The sequence below is a fragment of the Poecile atricapillus genome, chromosome 22 (genome assembly GCF_030490865.1).
Source record: "Poecile atricapillus isolate bPoeAtr1 chromosome 22, bPoeAtr1.hap1, whole genome shotgun sequence".
Lineage (NCBI taxonomy): Eukaryota > Metazoa > Chordata > Aves > Passeriformes > Paridae > Poecile > Poecile atricapillus.
Genome location: NC_081270.1, coordinates 3979045 through 4001944, shown reverse-complemented (window position 1 = coordinate 4001944; position 22900 = coordinate 3979045). Strand labels below are relative to the sequence as shown.

Genomic DNA, 22900 nt, shown 5'->3' with positions numbered 1-22900 from the left:
CGAGGGGGACATTGGGCCAAGCAGCCCAAACCAGGGAGGCAGGGGCTGGTCCTTCTCCCTGCCTCCAGCAGCCGGGTACCTGTGGTGGCTCATAGGGCACCATCACGCTCTGCCGCCCCGTCACCGGGTCATCCACGTACTGGGACAGGTTGTTGCCTTCCACCCGGATGAGGTGGCTGGCAGGGGCTGACTGGCCTGCAGGGCAAACCTCCAGTTAGAGCCAGGGCTGCTGCCCAGGGCACTCATCCCGTGTGCACAAGGGCTGTGACACAAGGGACGTGTGTCCGTGGGCACAGATTAGAGCCCTCACCATCATTGAAGTCGCGGCCGAGCTCGTGGTTGGGGCAGCGCTTCACCACCTCGGTGACGTGTTCTGCCTTCTTGTAGACAGGCATGGCCCGGATGATGGTGCCTGGGGGCGGCGAGGTGGACACCTTGATCTGGATGGGGCATGTCTTGGCAATCTGACAGTAGAGCTTCTTCAGCAGCGGGGAGTACTGGAAAAGAGGAGACATCCCTCAGGTGAGCATCACCGGTGGGGTGGAGGGTGCTCCCCTGGCCAGCCTCAGCTTCCTGTGCTGCTCTGGTGTAAAGGTGTTTCCTTTCCCCTGGAAATGTTGAAAACTGATTATTTCACCCACATTATGTGGTTTCTGCTTTCCACATAAATCAGACACAGCCACCTCCTGGGGCAGGGAAGGGTTTCCCAGATGGGCAAAGGCTCTGGCAGAGCAGGGCACAACTGCACTGAGACAGAGGGAATCTCACTGAAAATCAACAAAACCATCATTCGTGCATCACTCAGCCTGTTTTGGAAACATTCCCAAGTCTGTTCTCACACAGGGCTCCTGACCAAGGGTGACACACCGCAGCCTGAGGAAATCGTGCTTGATGCCATTAGCAGTGTCACAGCTGATTAGGCAGGACCTGGGAAACAAACCCACAGACGGGTTTGTCCTGATCCTGACTCAATCTTTTGCAGCAGCAGTGGTTCAGGGAGAGGACGGGGTAGGGACATGATGGGCACCGCTGCCTGAGCTGGCTGTGGGAGGAGGATGCTCTGTGGCAGCTAGAGGCAGTACCAACCGTAACTCCTGACTAGCAAATGGTTTGTGGCCACCAAATTCCTCCCTGTGAGGGCACAGTGGGGTTTTCTCAGAGGCAAACTCCTCTCAAAAGGCCCTTGGATGGGGGAAGCTCTGGGGTCTGCAGTGTGTGTGCCTCCAGAGCAGGGCTGGGGAAGGAGAGCCTGTCCTTCACCTTCCAGGAACTGCCCAGGTGTGGGGATGTGCAATTCCCTTCCACCTCAGCCATGCCATGCTGTTTTCCATCTCGCAAGGAATGTGTTTGCTATACACCAGCCCACCCCTGTGCTCAGAGCAGCCCGTCCCTGCATGGCAGGGCATGTTCCCGCTCCAGGTATTTTATCTCATCCCCACAACACAGCACCCGCTGCCAAAAAAATACCACCGTGCAGAGCATTTGTGGGGATGTTAAAGCTTGTCCTGAGCCATCCAAATACAGGTGTGCCGAGGGGAGGCTCTGCTCTCCCCATGCCAGGCGGCTGCTGAGTGGGGGCTGCCCAAAATGGGGGCTCCGCACAGAGCTGGAGGCTGTTCAGGGGCTGACAGTGATGGCTCAGTCCCCACTTTTCCTGGCCATGAGTGTGTCCCAGTACAGCTGTGGATCAGGCAGAAGGATTTGTGTCTCCCAGTCCTGCTGCCCTGGCTGCAGGAGATCTGCCTGTGGCTGAGCGAGGTGCTCCCACCACCAGGACTGGTAAATGGCAAACAAGAGAAATATTTCCAGGTTTGTCTCATTTAGGTGGTCTCTGGGGAAGTTCTGGGGAGACATAAAGGGCAGAGGCTCTGCCAAGCAGCTCCTGCAGCACTGGACTGGTTGTAGCCAGCAGCAGGTACCAGCTCCTGGAGGTTCAATGGGGTGTCCTCAGTGTCCCAAGTTCAGAATCTGCTCAGGACTGGGGAGAGCAGGAAGATGCTGTGGTTACTGGAGGATGGTGAATGAGCTGTGTAACACACACTTGAACCCGACAACAAGAATTAATCCTTATTTTTGTAGGCAGTTTGACTCGCCCAACAAGAGAGGATACTTGGAAACATCCACTAAAACCCCCAAATTTGCACTCATACCGGATGATGCTGACTACACCTTGACTCCATGGCCAGGTTAGCTTCCTGGGCGTGATCCTGCATCCCCAGCAGGGATTCTCAGGGATCAGGCCTGAGCTGGAAGCGTGGGCTGCACTCACAGTGTGGTGACCCTGCTCTGCCTGGCCAAAACTCCCATGTGGCTACAGACCATGGGACTCACCCACCACGATGGGGTTTAACACCCTCGTTTAGAGGAGCCACCATGGCAAAACAAGGGTTATTTGGAGGGGGCTCTTCCTTGCCAGGTGTTAAAATACTGACAACTCCTGTCAAAGGATCTTTTCATGTAGACATTCCCGGGCAGCCCTCAACATGCCTGGGAACTATAACTGCTCTGGAGGAGCAGAGGTGCATTATGGCAAGTTCTTTGGTAACAAATTCTCTCATTATACCATGTTATGACATGGATAAATCTCTGTTAAATAGCAGAGTGATGCCCCGCAGGGGGAAGGCGGCCGCTCCGTGCAGACTTGCCTCCGCTGATAACCTTATCGTGTCCCAACAGCTCCAGGATCGCCTTCAAAGATCTCTCCACAATAACAAACTATTCTTTTAAGGAACTCCCTGCTGATAATTCTGGGCAAGAAAAGCCCAGGCTGTGTCCTGGGCAGCTGCACTCCTGATTCCTCTCTGTGTAGAGCCATCCTGTGCTGTGTCTCCAGCCACAGCCAGGGCTGAGCGCTCCCAGCCCTGCAGACCCACACTGCTCAGGGCCACCAGGACAGCCAGCATCATCTTTTTGAGATCCCAGGAGGTTCTGCATCCCCAGCTTGGCAGTACACTGTACGAGATAGCAAAACCTGTGCTGAGTAGAATGTCCCTGGGCAGACACCCCTCTCCTCCATTATCTGTATTTGATAATTTGATAATTATCTGGCCCATGCACATCTCTGCCAGCCTGTGCTGCATCACCTGAGGCCCAGGTACCTCCCAGCACAGCCATACCCTGCACAGCACCCTGCAGGGACCACAGGCACCATGGGCTCTTCAAGTGTGACATGAGGCAGTGGCAGAGCAGAACTCAGAGATCAAAACGCTGGGATTTAATCGCAGACCAGCGCCGCCGCATTGCTGCTTCGGCTCCCTGTGTGTCATGGCTGTGTTCCTGTCACCTGCACTGGGGGAACCTCAGTCTATTCACCCACATCCTTCCCATTCTGCAGTGTTTGGACAAACTGACCTCTCAGGACATGTGGCAGCTGGGTCACAGCCAAAGCTCAGGTCACTAGAGCTGTGGCCAGCTTGCTGTCAGCACAGGAACAACATCTTGGGGCACCTGAACCCCTTCCTGGCATGTCCAGACCTCAGCTCCAGGATTTCTTTCCCATGTACAAAGAAGCCAGGCTCCTGCCTTTGTCTCCACACCCTGCTCTGCCCTGGGGACCACTGGTGTCTATCTCCACACTTACATTAGGACTCAGGTCATCTCTGTTCCTGTAGGACATCGGAGAGTGTCTGTTATTGTGTGCTACCATGTGTGTGAGGAACACAATGGTTTCTGTGGCTTGTGGGTGCTGGGTTGCTTGAGTCAGCACAGAGCAGCAGCAGCACTGACAGTCTCCCCTGGAGCCTATGGAAACACAGAAGCTCTATTTCTCTGAGATTTCCTGCAGCTGCCAGTGTCACCCTCAGCTTCTGAGCTGACACTGTGATGCCAGCTCTGTCTCTGTCCCTCCCCTGCTACTGCTGTCTGTCCAGAGTGAAGAGATCCTTCCTTAGCGACAGAGGGGTCCCATCGGGGAGAAGGAGTGCAACACCAGAGCACTAGGAATAAGCCAAAAAACGGAGAAGACAAATTATTTAACTCCTAGCAGCCTATCCGCTCTAAGCTCTATTTTCCCAAGAGCTTGGTACCACAAAGAGTCCTTGGATGCCTTTGAAACGCAGCTGCTTTTCAGTGAGATGAGATCACTGTGGGGCTTCACCATGGTTATCCTGGTGCTGCTGCCCCAAGGAAGTGTTCTGGACACCAAGATTCCACTGAGTGAATGTCCCACAATGGCTCATGGATGCAGCAGTGATGTGGAGTCTCAGCATCCATCACTGCCCACCCTGAGAGAGGATCAGGAGATGGCTCCAGAGGCCATCACTGCTCCAGGGCTGCCTCCCCACGCAGGAAATCAGCAGGGAGAGGTGGTTTTCCCTTGATCAAAAAATAACCTAAATCCTCTGCCTGGAAAGATCTCCTGGCGAAGTCCATCTTGCCCGGCTGTCCCTGGGCAGCAGAACCGCTAGGAGGATGTGTCCCAACAGATTTGGAGCTGATAAAATCTTATTTATCTTCAACTGTTGACACTGAAGCGTCTAGACTTGCCTGTTGGGGAAGGCGCAGCCAAGGCCTCCTTTCCCTCTAGAAGGAAATGATTTGCTCAACAATTGCTTTTTCCACAAATCCTCCCCCCGTCCCTACCAGCTACCTCCTCCTCTTCTCCTACATTCCAGGCTTCTCATTAGCTTTACTCAAGACGTGTCCAGGACTGCAGTCAATGGATCCCCAATAAAGCCACTGGTCTGGCAAGGCAGAGAGAAGAAAAGTGCTGCCTCCGGCTGCTAATTTCCTTGCACTCCCCGGCAAGCAGCTGCGGAGCTGCATCCTGGGACAGGTTGGGGCAGATCGCAGCCGAGAGGTGATAATAACGTGTCTGTCATCTTCCCCAGACATGTAGCATCTTGCAAACCGCAAATACCGTTAACCGGCTCGGACGAATCTGTTACGACAGATCCTGGAAGACGTGCCGGCGGCACAGCTAATTTTTTTTCTCCGTCTAATTTTTTTTTAATAACCATTTTTTAATCACCGGCCTGTAAACTCCTCACTGAGCTGGAAATTCTTCCCCAAGCTACTTTGTTGCTCATTTACTATGAGCCAGGTTTGAGTATGGCTGGTGCCTGAGAGAGGAGTGTCCAGTGGGGCCTGAGGTACCTGCCCAGCACACAGGTGGGCTGGACAGTGGGGATATTGCCCTGGGGATGGCTGTAGGAGGTACCCTGGTACCCTGTGCCTCCAGTCCCTGCATCACAGCAGTGATGGATCAGGGTCATAAGGGACGCCCCAAAGCCCATCTCCCCATGTTCCCAGTCCCTGCACCACAATAATGATGGGTTGGGATGATGGTCATAAGGGATGCCCCAACACTCACCTCCCTGTGCCTGTGGTCTCAGTACCACGGCAGTGATGCCTTGGGGTGACTCCGGCCACCACCAGCTGTGCCCAGGACAGGGGGTCTCAAGGCACTCAGCAGAGCTCCCTGATCACCCCAGCCATCATCAGCTGCTGGGGGCCTCTGTCCCCCACAGGTCCCCCAGCCCTACAGACCACTGAGGTCTTGGGGCCTCACAGTAGAGCAGCACAGGGAGGCTCCCTGTGCTCCAGCTCGTGTTCTTCTACCTTAATTAGCATGCTATTACTGCTAATTAAAATTCCTTGGTTTGCCCCCAAAGGACTCCTCTCCCAGCCTTCCCCAGTGAGCACATCCTTAAAATAACTTCCAGCTGGGACCTCTCTCACTGCTGATCCAGCACTGGCACTCTGGGGGTTTAATCTCTTCTTGTGGATCTGTGTGGTGGATACTCAGATCCCCTCAGAGCCCAGAGCTCCCTCCCTCCCAAAAAGTGAAGCCACAAATCCGGCAAGGAGGTTACTTCACACCGCCAAGGATGCAGGGAGCAGGCTGGGAGGAGAGGGAAGGGAAGAGGAGGCTGAGCTGGCCTTGGGAATTGCTGCTGGGGAGGAAATATGAAAACCAGCACAGCAAGAGCAAGATTTAGGGGGGCTGGCTCTGGAGCATCCCAGGAGGGCTGTGCCATGCAGGCGGGGCTGCTCCTCTGCTCTCTCAGCCACTGCCTGCAGTGGGCACGGGCAGTGAGTGGGTTTGCCAAGGGCACACCAGCATCCTTTCCCCCTGCCATACACTGGAAATCAGGGCTCCCAACCCTCTCCCACCTCTCCTGCCAGGGAGCTTTGCCTTCCTGATGGAGCAGCATTGCCAGGAAGCCATTCCCTTGACCTGTGCATACCAGACACGTTCAAGATAGTGGAGCTGATAGCGGGATCGTGTTGGAACATCACACACCAAATTCCTTTGCCTTTTTTCTTAATTCCATTGTGTCTGGAGCTCCTGGAGCCTCATCCACACCCTGAGAGAGCTGGTGGAAAGCCTCCAGTGGGTTTGCTTCCATGGGCTCTGGAGCAGGCAGGTGCTGGGGTTGATTTCCAACTTCTGGCACACCAAAATATCCACTGTGCTCATCTGCACAGCTATTCAGTGTTTTCAGCTGTGTGAGGCCCAAATCATCTCCAGGCCATGGCTGTTGGACAGCAACCTCCCTGGGATATGGAAAGGTGCCACCTTTTCACCTCCAGAGAGTTTGCAGAGGGGGTTCTTGGTACAGAGATGCTCCTGAAGAATTTTCGCTCCTCTTCGTATCTGCCTCTACCCCAAAAAGCCATGGACAGCAACCGGCAAGGAAGAACCTGCCTCACAGCACACCAATCACCCCCATCCTCCTCATTCAGTCAGGACCAGAGAAAGCATTTCAGCTCCCCAGTGCCCATGCTCCAGCTGCAAGATCTATCAAGCAAGAGGAACCAGTCCCACGCTGCCATTTCCACTGGCCGAGCACTGGGATGCAGGCTGGTTTGCTGTTTGCCATCTACGGGAGCAGGAGCAGCTCCCCTCGGCTGCGGACCTGTCCAGCCTTTCCCTCGCAGGCTGTCTGCTGCCCCAAACAGCATCAACACCCTGGGTGTGGTTCAGACCCTCCACGCCTGTGTCAGAGACCCCCCCTGCCTGCCTGCTCGGCGGTTTGTCCATCTCCCCCCGGCTCCAGGGGCTCCGTGTGAGCCCAGGCAGCTCCCCCACACCACGGCCTCGATCCCCCACGCCCCTCCGCAGCCCGGCCGCGGGAGGCCAAAGACCCCATTAACGCCTCTGCAGCTCCGGCACCTGCGACAGCGTCCGGCCGGGAGGGAGCCCCGTTCCGCCGCCAACCCGACTTGAGAAAAATCCTAATTATCCGTCAGTTACCAGCTGGCTGGCGTGGCGAGGGGCTGCGGCGAGAAAAGCGGCGCGATGGGCTGCGGCTGCAGCGTGCCCGGGCAGCGGCGGGCAGCGGGGCCGCGGTGGCTCCGGGATGCCGGCGAGCCCCGGCTTGCAGCTCCCGGCCCGCCCCGCCCAGGGCCTGCCCGCCACAGGGGGGCTTCCAACCCGCAGGGAAAACCTGATTTTCGGCATCTGGCCGGTGCTCTCTGCGATAAGAAGGCCATTAAAAATGAAAAGGGAGGTGGCAGCAGCCTGGAGGGCTTCCCACAGCACGGGCAGGCGCGGCTGCTTCTGTCCGGAGCTGGGGATGACACTCAGAGCTCAGCCCGGGGGTCGGGACAGGGTCACCCACAATGTCACCCAGCACTGCCCAGAGTCCCTGCGAGGACAGAGCTGGGTAATGTCAGCCCCAAGGCTTCACCCTTTTCCATTCACATCTTTCCTAAATTAGAAAATCAGCATTTTGAAGCAAGAGAGAGCAGCTGATGATGTTCTGGTCCCATTGTCCACACTGCTACCCTCAGACCCCTTCCTCCTCCTCCTGCACTGAGTCAAGGGTATCTGCTAAAGCACATATTATCTCTGGAGAGATATGCAGACTCCTCATTTGAATCCTTCAGGAGCTGGGAGAATCCACCACATTCCTTGGTAAATTGTTCCTATGGTTAATTATCCTCACTGCTAAAAAAAAATAAAATAAATATTCCTCCTTGTTTCTAGTCTGAATTTGCCTGGCTTCGGCTTCCAAGTGCTGGATCTCATTATGTCTTTTGCTATTAGATTAAAGAGCTGGCTGCTATCAGGAACTATCTCCTGGGCATACCATGATCGAGCCCCCTTGCTCTTCTTGGGGAGAACTTCCATGCAGAATATTTCTCTCGTATTGCTCTACAAGGAATCTATTCCATACTGTTCGTCTTCTTCACATCTCCCTCCCAGGCCATGTCTGTTTTGTCAATAGAGGGTTTGAAGTGTGGACAGGAGCACTGTGTGTGGGCAGGGCTTGGGGACACTTAGCTCCCCTGCCCGGGTGACACTGATTTGCCCAGCCCTGCAGAGCAAGCACTTGTCCAGGATTATAGAGGGGCCAGCTCATCTGGTGCTTAGGAGCCTCCTTTTCTAAGTGAGGGAAAATAGGAAATGCCACATCTCCCAGAGGGATTCTAGTCAAAACCCTTCAAAACCAGGAGGCCATTGAGCTACACGCTTCCATCAACCACAGCTTGTGATTATATCAAAATATGATGCCAAATCTTTTGACAAGATGACTCACACAAACCATTTGTTTTGGCATTGCCTGCTCACCAGCTGTCCTTTCCTCTGTGGCCAGATTCTCCATGGTTCAACCCCAAACTGCAAGAGACCTTCAGCTGAGATTTCTTCCAGTGCAGTGGACCCCTCGTTGCTCCAAAATGCTGCATTGGCTCTGCCGAGCTTGTGGTCAATGCTTGTGGAAATTGATCAACAATCCTGGCATAAATTATTGGGTGCAGCAAAGCTCAGCATATCCAAAAGTCATGAGGCTTCCCCAGGGGGAACAGGCTGGGTTGGCTCTTCCTGAGTGCTGCCCCAAACCATGCAGGTCCTGCAGAGCACCAGGATGGTTGGTGCTGCTGTGCTTGGTGTGACCATCACTGCACTGTCAGACGTCCCTTTCTGTCCCCAGACCTACTGAACAGGCACTTCCCAAGTGCCTGCATTTCCCAGTGGCTTTTCCTTACATTACATGTGTGTTCCCAGCTCCTGTGGAGGCTCACAGTGTCCCATGCAGTGTTATTTGTGTGTTCATTCACAACATAGAACACATTTGTTTTGCTGAGCTCCTTCCCCTGTTAAACCAGGACAAACTCTCAGGTGTGGCACTGCAGAGCTCACAGTGAGTGGAAGGCAGTGACCTTATCTTCCAGCACCGACCATGCCTGTGACAGCCCCAGCCAGGAGGACAAGGGGTGACACCAGCTGTCACTGCAGCAGGACCATTCCTCATGTGGCACCTTGGAAAGCCGGACATGCTGCACCTGCCTTGACAATCCCACAGGAATCTCTGCTTCAAATGAAACATTCCCTGTGCTCTCCAGGGTGCCAGATTCTGGCAACCCACTGCTGCTCTCCATGAGGCTCAGCTCCAGTGTAGGTGGGCACTGGCCCTGCAGCCCCCCCAGCTCTGGGGGATGCAGCCACCCCAGCATCGTGGCTCAGAGGGTCACACACCTCTGACTGCCTTCCCTAGTGTTAAAGCCACTTCAGGCATTCAAGTCCTCACTCTGGACCTTTCCCAGGACCCATCCTTGCAGCCGTGGCTCCCTCCACAGAAGCTCCCAGCTCCCATCCCTGGAATGAACGCGTTCTCCTGGTGGCTCCTGGGTCCCGCTGCTCCCCCAAGGCTGGGAGGGCATCGTGTGGCACTGCCTGCCCTGATCTCCCACAAAGGCTTGGGAAAAACAGCCATATCCTGTCCTGGTGAGCTGAGCTGCCAGTGGGACACAGCTACAGGAGAACAGTCAGCTCAGGGTGATGCGAGATAGTCGAGCTCCCTTTAGTTAGAACCGTGGAAAGATCCCAGGGGAATGGGATGGCTTTCAGGAGGGGAGCCCTGCTGCGCTGTGTCTGCTCCACCCCAAAGCCATCCCACTGCACTCCTAGCTGGGGACAGTGGCAAGCGAGCATCAGACACGTTCTGGCCCCCATCCCTACGTGCTGGAACAAGCCACCCTCAGTGCCTTGTTTCGGTTTCCATTGGGACGCTTTAGCGGCACGGGAATGTGCAGCTTTCCCGTGTGACTGATAGGAGTTATCCATCCCCCAGCAGGGATAGGAGTGGGCTGGAATCACATCCTGCCCGAGGACCTCCGGTTTATTCAGTTCCTAATGAAATGCATCCCTGAGCAACAGCCCACAAGGCAAGACAGAGGAAAGAGTGGAGATCAACCACTCCTGTGAGGGCAAGTCGTGTTTAACCACGGCGCTGTCCCAAGTCCCCTGTCCGTGCGAAGCAGCAGCCACCGGCCGCGGGGAAGCTGCTGGACTGCACCAGCCGGGAATTCGGCTGCGTTCAAAGCCCGGATCGCTGCTGGCTGGCTGCTGCTTTCCCTCTCCACGCACCCCTAGCAGGACACAGCCCCAGCGCTGCGGCCGCTGCCGGAGCCCGTCCCCGCCCGCATCCTTCCCAGGGCAACCGAGAGCATCCCGCCGGGGTGTCCCTGCACGACAGCATCCGAGGATGTTTTCTGTCTCCCGCAGGAAGGACTGTCTTGGCAATTAAACACGTCACCTTCCGCAAACAAAGGTCATTATCACACACGGGGCTTAAATATCGCTGGGCTGCTCTGCCCGTTCCATGACAATGCCAAACCTCAGCCCCGGAGGAAACTCTGCTGCTCCTGCGGGGTGTCAGTCGTCCCATCTCAACCTTCCTGCTCTGCCAGTGCTTCCTGGAGGAGAAAACCCACCCGGCTCAAGCGTGGTGAGCTGTTCTCCCGGGCACTCCAGAGGTACCCGCTGTGGGATTGCCACTTGTGGCACTGGCAGCAATTGCTGGTTCTCCTTAAAAACGCTGGGCTGAGCCAGCAGCAGGGATGAGAATTTAGGACTTTTTGCCACAAAAAGCAAAGCAGCCCCGCTGCGCTGTGCCCGGCCCCCGGGTCCCTGCTCACAGAGCTCTCCTGTGCCGGGCAGCAGGAGGGTCGGAGCAGCCGTGGACCAAACCTGCATCCCAGCTCCCGAGCAGACAGCAGGACCTGTGCAGCCGTCCCTCTATGCATCAAAACCTACTGTGCTTAAAAACCTGCTCTGTTATTTGCTGTGTCTTGTAGGGATTAAGTTACTCCTCTAATACGGGATGGAGAAGGACTGTAAGTGACAAGCAGGCATTTACAGCACAGCTGGGAACGGCGCCGGGAGACACGAGCAAAGGTCCCTCTTGCCCACGGCCTCGTCTCTGACAGCACCCGCTGGCAAATACGCCGGGAAGCACCGTGAGAACAAGGCAGGTACTTCCCCAGGGCATTTATTTTTGGAGGACATTTACCAAAAATTTAGGGAATTGAGGTGAAAGAAGTGACATCCCAGCCGCTGTGCTTCACACCCCTTTGGGAGAAACCCCCTGGAAAGCAAGCACTGATGTTTCCAGTACTCTTTGCTTCTCAGGGCCACCACCTGTGCCGGTGAAGTCCCCATCAGTGGTGGCTGCATCCCGCAGCTGCCCCGTGCGAGCCTCCCCACCACCGCCGCATTGGGTGTTGGCCGTGAGGACGCGCTCAGCGGTGCTGAGCATCTCCCTAGCCGAGGTAGAAGAATGCAACTTACTGTCCAGGTGGCTGACTTGGCGGTGCTGGATTGCTGGAAGGTCACCTCGAAGTGGTGGGGACCAGGGTAGTCGGTGTTGGAGGGGATGACGGGAGCTGGGGACATGGCGTCGAAGGTAGAGCTGGGCTGCGAGTAGGGAGAATGCGTTGGGACATTGGAGGTGTGCTCGGAGCTGTAGGGGCTGGTGGAGGCTGCTCTGCTGCCGATGCTCTGATCCATGCTGTTGTTCAGCAAATTGAACTGGGACTGGAGGAAGGGAAAAGGGGAGGAGGGAAAAAAGAAAACACCAGCCAGTTTAGAGACAGGGAAACCTCAGCCACCTTTCTGCAGGGCTGGGGTGTCCTGTTACAGCCTCCTTAAAGGGCCAGCGTGCGGGAGGGGAGCCAAAAGAGCTGGTCTGGGTGGCTCGGGATTTCCGACAGGTCACCACTTGTGTGAGGGATGCACTCCGTATGCTTAAATCAGCCCCCTCGAGCTGCTCCATCCTCGCTGGAGGCAGCGCGGTGCCACAGTCCTGGATTCCTAGCGCACCTGCCTTGGGAAAGCCTTGCTTCTGACAGCGGAGAGAAGGCAGGGATGTTGCGGGGTTTGCTCAGGGTTGGGAGATGTCCCGCTGCAGGCAGGGAGAGACAGCCCTGTTCTGCACGCAGGGCTCTGCTCCCCGCTGTCCCTTCCAGCAGCCAGTGTCACCGCTCGGTGAAGCCACCCGGCCAAGGTGAGCAGCAGTCCCTGGTGATGGCATCGCTCTATCGCAACGGTGATACCGAGCGGCCGTCCTGTTTTCCAGCCTCTTTTCCAACCTGTCCCTCATGTGTTCACGGACACACACCCACACACCACTCCGGGCATGCTTCCCTGAGCCAGCCAGCCCCAAGCAGTGGTTTGTAGCTGGTTTCCCAGCGGAATGTTTGCTCCCAGTGCCTGGTGCAGCTCTAATTTGGGAAAACCTCAAACATACAAAGCATACGGCCGCGATGCAGACCACTGCAGGAAAGTCATGGGGCAAATGGACCCACTTAGGCAGGTCCTGGCTCTTATTCCAGACCCATTGGACCAAATAATGTCTTTTGTCATTTTTTTTCCTTATTCCTTTTCTGAGCAATTACTGTCAGATTCTTCCAATAAGAGCTGGCAGCTCCTTTACCCACAGACACAACCCAAGCACAGTGACATTCCCAGGAGCTGTATGGCTAAAACGACCTTAGTATTTCATTAGAAAATCAGACTCAAATGCAACCATTTCTCAGTTGTAGTGGGATTTTTTCCCCCCAGAAACCTGCAATTCCTGAGTTGCTCGGGGATTTCTCTCACCCTGCAGCCCCAGAGGCAGTGGCAGTGCTGGTGACCATGTGCAGTGTCCGGTGCATTGCTGTGTGTCATCCTGGCTCCCTGCACTGGAGCAGGGACACAGCCCCCCTCAACTGCCCTCATGCCTGGCAGGGACTGTCCCTGTCCCCAGCACCCACTGGGACAGCTCTGGGAAGCCAAGAGCTGTGCAAGCAGCCATGGGCACAGCCAGCAGGCTCAGCCTTCTCCAAAGGGCTGCAAGGCTCACGGCTCAGGAATCAGGAGACGTGTTTTAACTTGGGATCCCAACCTCACCCAACCCTCTTCGATGTGGAATGGTTTAAAGGCAATCATCCTTCTCCAGGGAAGTTCTCCTGTTGCCTACATCTCTCACAAGGTCGTTGGAGCCTGTGACTAACTGGAGGAATGCTGAACAAGATCTGGCTTGCTTTTACGCATCCAGCCATTTTCTCCCCTAAAATATTTGCCTAAATCCCTCTATTCCTCCTTGCCACTCTATAAATAGCCCAGCCAAAGACAAGCCAAGCTTTCCTTAATCCAGGCTTCACCTGGAGAAAATCTTACGAGAAACTCTGGCAAAACAGGCATGTTAAGAAAGCTCTTGCCATCCAACTGGGAAATGCAGCTGCTGCGGGGTCTGTGGGCAGGGCAGAGCCAGTGAGGTGGCACAGACAAAACTGAGGGATCAACCAGGAGAACAGCAGCAAGGGAAAAGGGATTGCTGCTGGATGGGGCTGCTTGCAGCCCAGCTGATCCAGGAATATCAGGACTGAGCTGTTTTGCTGCTGTGCTGAGAGACAGGATTGTTCGTGGCTGAAGCCTGTGGCTGTAAATGGGAAAGAGAATGGGGACCCACCACGGAACGGAACATCCCAAGCTCTGCATGGGAGAAGACTTTCCCTCGGGAAGAATACAGAGATACAAGACCCAGGGTATCACCTCTACCAGCCAGGCTGGCTGCCCCAAGCTGGGCTGCCTTAGTACAAAGCAAGAGGCAGCATCCTGAGTGCCCAGACTTTGGGAATCTGCTGGCAGAGAGACCTAGAGTCAGGTGACTGGGCAAAATGAAAGACTAAAGACTGTTCAAAATTGATGAAATTGTGGAAACATTTCCCTAAAAGACGAATCGAAGACAGGAGTGTTTGTGTGTGTGTATGTAAATATGTACATACACACACAGGGACAATTATTCACACAACTGCAGCACCGACCTCCCATGGAACAGCCCCAACAATGGACACACAGGCTTGGTACCAGTACACTTAAGGTAAAACCAGGAATGAAGCAATTTGCTTCTCTCTCTGACTCCCTCTGTGCCTGTGCTGGACTATTCTGAATGCCAGGGACAGACACAAATCCCTTTTCCCTAAGGAAACAACCTTGACACTTGATGACAGGGCTGGAAATGTATTACCTGCAGCACAGGTATTGTTTCACCTGCCCTGCCATCCCAGGGATTTCCACCAGGGAAGCCTGCCTGAGGAGGCAGGTGTGTGGTGTGGGCTCAGCTGAGGAGGTCCCCAGTGGATGACAAAGTGATGCTGGTGGTGTCCAGCACCTCCAGGTGTTCCTTGGATGGATGCTCTGGCTAATACCCTTCCCACCTGTGCACACACAGGTAAGGAACCCTGCACCCCTGGCACCTGAGGCTCAAATCACACCATGGGCTCTGCAAGCAGCAGATGGGGAAAAGCAAGAGGAAGAGGGACCGACTGCCGAGGCTGCAGCATCCTGCTCCAACACGGCTTGTGAGCAGGGCTGGACCAGCCCCAGTTCCCCCCTGCAGCCGCAGGATGGGCACAGGCGTGCACTGGGACAACCCCTGGAGCATCCTGAGCAGCAGCACTCAGGCTGGGCAGGCAGAGCCAGAGCAGGTGCCCCAGAAGAGGAGGATAATTCTAAGAAGAGCATCAAAGCAAACCCCGTCCATGGCAAGCAGCACCTACCGTGGTGTAATGCTGCATCGGGTCACTGATGTAGAGCATTTTAGTTGTCTCGGGGTTGACGGAGAGCAGGGAAGCCTCCTGCCACGGGAGTCATGGGGTCGGGGCAGCGGCCGGGGTGCGGTGGCGGGTGGGAGGAAGGAGCGCAGGAGCGGGGCCGGGCGGGCAGCGCCAGGGATGCTGCGCTGGCCACCCGTGTGCCGCCGTCTGTTGGCTTTTTTGCTTTTTTCATCTCCCTTAGTTCTGTCAACTCGCTGCATCCAACAACAAAACGGGGCCCACCCCTTCTGTCCCTCATGACTATTCATCAAAGCACAGGGCAGGCCCCAGCTTGCCCAGTGATGGACTGGGCGATACCAACCATTCCCACTGCAGGGAGAGCAGGGGTCCAGCTCCACCATCAAACCTGTCTGGATCCCACTCCCAAAAGCTTCTTCCAGCCACACAGGGCTGGAGACCTGCTGGGCTGATACCTGTCACCAGCACACTGAGGTGCCCACCCTCACACTGACCAGGCAGTGCAGTGACTCTGTGAGAGCTCCGTGTGTGGAAGATGAGGAATTATCTCTGTCTGGATGGACAGATGCACATGGGTGAGGATGAATGGAGGGAGGGAGGGAGGGATGGATGGATGGATGGATGGATGGATGGATGGATGGATGGATGATGGATGGATGATGGATGGATGGATGGATGGATGGATGGATGGATGATGGATGGGTGATGGATGGATGGATGGATGGGTGTGTGGAGGGATGGATGGATGGATGATGGATGGATGGATGGATGGATGGATGGATGGATGGATGATGGATGGATGGATGGATGGGTGTGTGGAGGGATGGATGGAGGGAGGGAGGGAGGGAGGGAGGGAGGGAGGGAGGGAGGGAGGGAGGGAGGGAGGGAGGGAGGGAGGGAGGGATGATGGATGGATGATGGATGGATGGATGGATGAATGAATGGATGGATGATGGATGATGGATGAATGGATGGATGGATGGATGGATGATGGATGGATGGATGGATGATGGATGGATGGATGGATGGATGGATGGATGGATGGATGGATGATGGATGATGGATGAATGGATGGATGGATGATGGATGGATGGATGGATGGATGGATGGATGGATGGATGGAGGATGGATGGATGGATGGATGATGGATGATGGATGGATGATGGATGGATGGATGAAGGATGAATGGATGGATGGATGATGGAGGATGGATGGACGGATGATGGATGGATGATGGATGGATGATGGATGGATGGATGGATGGATGGATGGATGGATGGATGGATGGATGGATGATGGATGGATGGGTGTGTGGAGGGATGGATGGCAGGATGGATGGATGGATGAGGAATAGATAGGCATAGTTAGCAGTAGATGCCTGACAGAGCAGGGTGACCTGCTCACTGCCACAGAGCATCAGCACCACTCTGGCATCAGTATGTGCCAAGAACATGGGAATCAGCACGGACTGAGTGGTCCCTCCACAGCCTCTCCCGTCTCCAGCCTTTCCCTCAGGCCACTGACATCCCGTTACCAGAGCACTTCTTGTTGTGCACCTCAGGCTGCTCCAGCCCCGCCAGGCTTGGCTTTGGTTACCGCAGGAGAGAGGGGAAAGGTGAGGGCTCACTCAGCGAGGGGCACAGCCCCAATTAGCAGCACTCTGCCCAGCTGTGAAAGGCCAGGGAAGGGAGGGAAAGCGAGTGGAAAGAGAGGGAAAAGGGGTTGGGGGAGGGGAGGCAAGCTGTCAGTGAGGGAAACGGTGCCTTTCTGGAGGGAAACAGGGACTTTCTGGAGGGAAACAGGGACTTGCTGGAGGGAAACAGGGACTTTCTGGAGGGAAGCAGCAGCTCTCCGCAGGAAGATACAGCAAACAGCCAGGGCAGCCTCAGGGACGCTCCTGGGCACCACTGAACACGCACAAGCAGCTGGGATGTCTTGCATGCCTGTGATGCTTTCCCAAGACTTTGCCTCAGACAGAAGCAAAGGTTTCTCTCAGGAAGGGCAGCGGCACGGACCTGGGGCTGTGGTGGGAGCAGAGCTGCGAGCACGGCGTGCCCCTCCAGCAGCTCTGCCTCCGCAGCAGCTCACAAATGGCTTTATTTCCACACTGTTTGTCACAGTGAGAATGACACTCTGCTGCTGTCCTGGTACTCCCCCAGAGCTCTGAGGCCCCACTGCTGCCTGCACTGATGTTATCTAACAATACGTAGCCACGGTTTTACTGCCCCTTGTGCCACTGATTACAGGTGACCAGACCCTGCACCACCCCAGTGCCTTCCCCAGAGCCCCCAGAGCCCCCAGCCCTGGGTTTCCTGCAGGGAAATCAACCCTGTGCTGGGTTCAGATCCTCATTCCTGCTTTCTGAGCACACTCACCATCACCGAGTCGGTCATGCCTCGCATCTGGAACACATCCATCGTGACCTCTGTGCGGTTGGAGACCTCATTGCTGCCGGTGGGGTTGGCTGGAGGGAGGTCGAAGTAGGTGCTGTCTGGCTCCCTGAGGAGAAGGTGAGGGCACAGTCATCTTCCCAGCTCTCCAACGAATCCTATGCCCCCCCAGCAACACACAATCCCCTCAAACCTTGCCCCTTTCCAATCTCTTCCTCCATCTCTGCTTTTATTTCCACATGGCAGAGCAGGCTTTACCTGGCAGGTAAAGCAAGCAAAGATGTAGGAAATTTTGCATCCACCCAGCTACTCCAGCATATCTGTCACCTGGGGATGCTCTTATGTGAGAAGACCAAGGAGGGAAGAAGATTAAGTGAAGCACAGTCCTTCTTCCTTGCTGGATTAGAGCATGAGGCCCAAAGGCCAGAAGACTTGCAAACATCTTGGTGGGGCTGGAAGATGTTTAATTTTAGAATTAAGGGTCCCAGTTTGAGGGGAGCTCTGCTCTGGCCCTGACACTGTCCCCATGCTGCCCTGGAGCACTGCAGCCAGGAAGGAGCCACCCATGAGACAGACAGTGCCATGTTGTTTGGCAAAGGGAATGCCCTGAGCAGAGTCTGAAACCAAGGAGCAAAGTTTGCCAGGTGGCAAAGGTGTCTGTGGAAAGCAGAGGATGCAAAAGATTTGTCTTTGGCTAAGAGCCACTGCTGCCTCCAAACACCCCCCGTGGGGATGATCCTACTCCACTTACAGTGTGCTCCAGAGGTGCTCGAACGTGGTGCCTTCATCAGCTGGGGATGACTGGGACATCTTCACAGCAGGGGAGTCTGACAGAGGGTAAATCACTCTGGGGGCAAAGGGAAACAGCAGGGTTAGCTCTGCCAGCGTGCTGTGCCATGCTGTGCTGTGTGTGCCATCTCACTCCAGCAAAGCAGCTGTCCAAGGGCAGCCATCCCCCAATCCCAACTCACTCCCAGCAGCATGGCAGGGACCACAGAGCCCCAGAGCCCATGGTAGGGGACAGAGAGGTCAGGGACCCCTTGTGGGGGACACACAGGACCAGAGAGCCCCAAACCATCGTGGGGGACACACAGGACACACAGCCCCTCAGAGCCCATCATGAGGGACCACAGCACTGGACACCCCCATGGCCCATTGTGGGGGACAATGCCCACACCCCCAGCAGTGCAGGCCCGCGCAGAAGGCAGAGATGACCCAAGCTCAGTGAATTAATCTGTTTTTCAGCCGAAGACTCCTGGATGCTGCTGCACGGTCATAACCAGATCCACACTCAGTCCAGTCCATTCCCCTCACCCTGCACAAGGATTCTTGGCCTCTCTCAGGCACGGGAGGAAAGCAGCCCAGCCCAGCTCTCCCTGTGTGCCCAGAGCCTCTTGGACCCAGCAGCTGGAGTCGGAGGTTTCCCAGAGCCATCCTGAGCCTGGTGCTGCCTTCCCCTATGAGAACCATCTTCCTCCTCCCTTACCCTTGCCCTGCAAGCAGCAGCACCTCTCCCCTGCCCTGGCTGACACCCCTAGGCACATCTGGCTGCCCCTTTTACCCACGCTGGTGTTAGCATCCCACCTCAGCTGCGACATCTCAGAGCGAAAACCCGACACTTCCTGCTTTTTGGGCGCCAGCTGCCAAGTTGAGGGCAGCTGCTCTCTGAGTGAGGGATGCTCGGGGTGGCCCTGGCACCTCTGACTCAGCTGGGGACCGGGAGGCTGCAGGGGAGGGAGGTAAAATGAAAGCAGGGAAGCTTTCCCTGTCAGTAGATCCCATGAGCTGCTTTCTACAAAACACAGCATCCGCAGCCACTCTGCCTGGAGGAATTCCCACGGCACAGGAGGGCACAGGAGGGTTCATCCCTCACGGGTCCCGTGTCAGGGACAGCTAACAGGCAGAGTCTGTCCTCCCGTCCGTCCCTCCACATCCCACGTTTGACACACAGGGAAATGAAAGGACCTACGGGCAGCTCTGAGAGGAAGAAAAGCCTAGAACAGATGCAGATGACAGAATAGGACTGGTGACGGCCTTACCCTTCTTCCATGCTGCTTTCCCTGGCCCAGAGCAGCTCCAGGAAGTAGTCAGGCCTTTTCCTCCAGAGGAGAAAGCACCTCCGCACCGCCCCGGCTGTGTGGTCATCATGGGTGACACCAGCTCTAACCACGTGGCTACTCTCGTTTTCAAAAGGCAAGAAACCTGACTATTTTAAGGCTGTTTTGGAAGTTCCCTTTCACTCTTTCAAAGCACAGCCTGGGTGTGCAAAGCCAGGCTAGTGTCTTCTCATGTTTGAGCTCTGAACTAAGGGGTACAAAGGGAAACTCGGGTGGTTGGTGTTGTTAAGGCACATCCCTGCTGCTCTGATCCCTGCTCATCCTGGGAAAGCACCTCTGCAGCAATAGTGACAGCCTGGTGCCAAGCACCTGGGTTGGTAAAGAATTTACCAATCAATTTACCTACAAATAGTTTCCCCCAAATTTGCCTGGTGCTGATCCAATTCCCTCTGGAAGGAGGTGCCGTTTAGAGCCCTGTTTCAGGGAATGCTGGAGGCTTTCGCATTTGGGAAGGTGGGAAAGTGCTGTGATGGTGAGGTCCTGCAGAAGGAAAAGTCACCCCGTGGGAAGCAGTGGGAGCTTTGTGCAACATCAAAATCAAAGGTAAATTGGGAAGAGCCTTGGAGCCTAATTATGCATTGCTCTGGAAGCATTCCTAGTGCCATGGATGCAATTCCCGTGCCCAAGGCTGAGGAAATGGCTCCTGCGGCTGAGTTCAGGACCAGACACAGCCCAGCTCAGCTCCCTGTCCCTTCCAGCTCCCCAGTTTTGAGCCTGTTCTGCCTGTGCCCTGACTGTGTCAGCTCCCTGCTGTCACCAGCTCCCCACACCAGAGGGAAGACCTGGGGTTTCATCCTGACTTCTTCCAGCAAGAATTCTCCAGCCACACTCCATCAGGAGGATTCTCACCTCCAGAGACCCCAATCTACTTATTAAAGTGGAGATTTGCTAGCCATGGGGAAAGGGTGCAGGAAGGAATTCTCCATCCCTTCTGCCTCGACGCGGCAGGAAGGCAGTAGGAGATGCTTGGCACGGCTGACACAGCTCGAGAGGGACCTGCACTGGATTTATTACAGGTTTCTAAGGGAAAAAAAGACCAAAATGTGCAAACCAGGGAGTTGGTGCTGGGATCCCGGGTTGCCGGTGGGATTTACCGGCGTTCATTGGGAGAGCTGCACTCCGAGCCGGCTCCAGCGTTCCCTGGATTGCTGCTTCCCTCTGTTGCTAGTCAGGGCATTGCAGGGAACCTGCACACGGGAAAAGAGCCCGGCAGGGGGGAGAGAAAGCCTGCGAACAGGTGATCCCCCACCTCTGCTCCCCGCAGGACCCGGTTCAGCCCGCGGCGGGGCTGCCATCCCCGGGATACGGGACCCGGCTCCTTCTCCCCATGAAGCTTCCCTGTGAACGGCCCCTGAAATGATTTCCAACGATCAGCATGGAACAGCTCCACATACTCAGTTTTCCACGGTGCAGTGGAAAACCCAGCCCCAGAGACAGAGGAAGAAGGAAAAGCACGGACCAAGGTCCCTACAGCCACCTCAATTTGGGAGAACAACTCCCTGGAGAAGCAGAGCAGATGAACCTCCGTCTATCGAGCCGTGCTTCACTCACGTGTTGTGACCACAGAGCCACAACAAATTATTAGAATGATTATAAAATCAACTTTTTTCATCACAATGAGGATGGTGAAGAGCACCGTGGGCTCTCAGCCCTGCTGGGAGCACTGTCTGCCCGCTGAGTTTCTGCACTCTCTGGAAAGAGCATCTTTATCTCACTATCAACTATCAACTCAGGTTTAGCTCCAGAAATGCTCAGTTTTTGTTGTCACTTGGTGATTCAATGCTATCCCGCCGCTCCAACAGCCCAGAACGAAACATGACAGCGTTTTGCAGCCACCTTAAAGGGAGATAAATGCACAAACCCTATGTAAAGGGTTATGACTAATTCCTAAGGGCTCTCTGGGAGAGCAGGACTTCTGAGAGCCGTTTCCACCTCTCACACGGAGCTGTTTCATGACTTGGGAACTGACCCTGGACCTTCTCTCCTCCGCACAACGAGACCCATCAGGCTCATCCAGCCCACAACAAACAACTTAATGTTTGCAAAAATGCCAGTCCCACGGTGCTAATGCCCTGTGCTATCATTCATTTGTCCCGGACTGTTAAATTCACACCTGCAAAATGAGGTTTGTAAAAGCAATAGGGAGCGAGTGAACTTTCATGCAGCACACTTGTGTACCCTGTGTGGAGTCCAGCAGCTTATCAACAATTTTCTTTCCGAGGCAGGTTGGACAGAAATCCTCTGGCTGCAGTCACTGACAGCAGCTCGTGATGGGGAGGAGGCTGAGGCCGCTGCTCCCCCTCCCTCCTTGGCAGCCCAGCCTCAGCCCTGCACAGGGGCAGCCAGCCAGCCCCTGCATCCCACCGGCATCCAGCCCCTCCGTTGCTTCCCCCGTTCAAGGCTCCTCCAAAAGTGCATTCACTCCAGAGTTAAGGCACTTGGGAACAAACTTTCCAAGACGCTTTAAATTGCGTCGGAAGCCCATTAAGTAAAGCGGCCGCAAATCATCTTCCAGCCGCTTTATCGAGCGCTCGGGGGAGGGTCGTGCCTAGAAACTCACACACACACAAAGCAAGCGGTTTCTTTTTATAGTTTGGTTTTTTTGGTTTTTTTCCTCCTACCTGCGTTTTGAGTTCCCCCGGAGGTCTCCCGCAGACAGGAGTGGCCTGGGATTGAGGATCTACGTTATTTACTGCACTACACTGGAGTAGCGTCCCGGTCGCCAAGGCAATGACATTGGAGCTGCTGAAAGCTGTGTGAAAAGTGAGGCAAAAGCTCTTGCGCTCCTTCCTGGAATAGGAGGCAGTTGCAAGGGGGTGGGGAGTGCTCAGCCAAGCGTGCCAGGGAATTAAAGCTGGTCACCACCGCCGAAGTGACGCCGGGGCAAGTTGGATGCGGGAGCTGCAACAGTGGCGGCCACCCGGGAGCACCGCTGGGCTTCAATCAGTCACAGAAACAGGGAATAACCGGGTTGTGCCGGAGGGGAGCTTAAAAATCGTCTCCTTCCACCCCTGCCATGGGCAGGGACACTTTTCACTATCCCAGGTTGCTCCAAATCCCGTCCAACCTGGCCTTGGACACTTCCAGGTTTGGGACACCCAGCAAAGGACGCTCAGCGTAGATCAAGGGGGTTCTTCCCCTCATCAGATTGGTGGACTGAGCAGTTTTTGTGTTTGCTTTCAGCCAGGTGACCGGATCATCTCTCCTGGGGTGGCCGGGACCCCCTGCGGGATAGGGAAGGGCTCCGGGATTCCCTGCGCTGCTTCCCCCGGGGAACAGCGACTTGCCAAGGCACACGGAGACGGGCAGTGGGTGAAGACTGAATATTTCTGATTAAAACTCATCACCCGCAAATTATGAACTCACAGACACCGTGTCACACTGACACCCCTCTCACAAAGTCCCGTGTCGCTGCTCACTGCCCTCGGTCACGCAGGAAGGCAGCGAGCACAGCTCATCCTTGGGCAGTCACTGCTTGTGCTCAGGTCCCCTGTCCCCACTCGGGGACCAACACACACCCCCTGCCCACAGGCACCCCCATATCACACGTGGGGCAGATGGTGACGGCAGAGCAGCTGTCAGGTCTGTCCTTCTGTTGTGGGGGCA

General features: G+C 55.4%; 1 protein-coding gene across 4 annotated transcripts in view; it reads right to left on the bottom strand.

Annotated features, from left to right (window-relative positions):
- Positions 1-22900, bottom strand: part of TP73 (tumor protein p73) — a 32937-nt gene that overhangs the window by 7209 nt on the left and 2828 nt on the right. For 2 of the 4 annotated variants that reach the window (XM_058854944.1, XM_058854948.1), the window contains exons 2-6: positions 17929-18024; positions 17163-17286; positions 11519-11764; positions 311-497; positions 80-195 (exon numbers count right to left, since the gene is read on the bottom strand). In XM_058854944.1, the coding sequence (XP_058710927.1) occupies positions 80-195; positions 311-497; positions 11519-11764; positions 17163-17286; positions 17929-18024 (769 nt within the window). Of the gene's footprint in view, positions 1-79; positions 196-310; positions 498-11518; positions 11765-17162; positions 17287-17928; positions 18025-19216; positions 19248-21915; positions 21974-22900 lie in introns of those variants that run through there. The other 2 variants (XM_058854947.1, XM_058854945.1) reach the window with 2 other exon arrangements.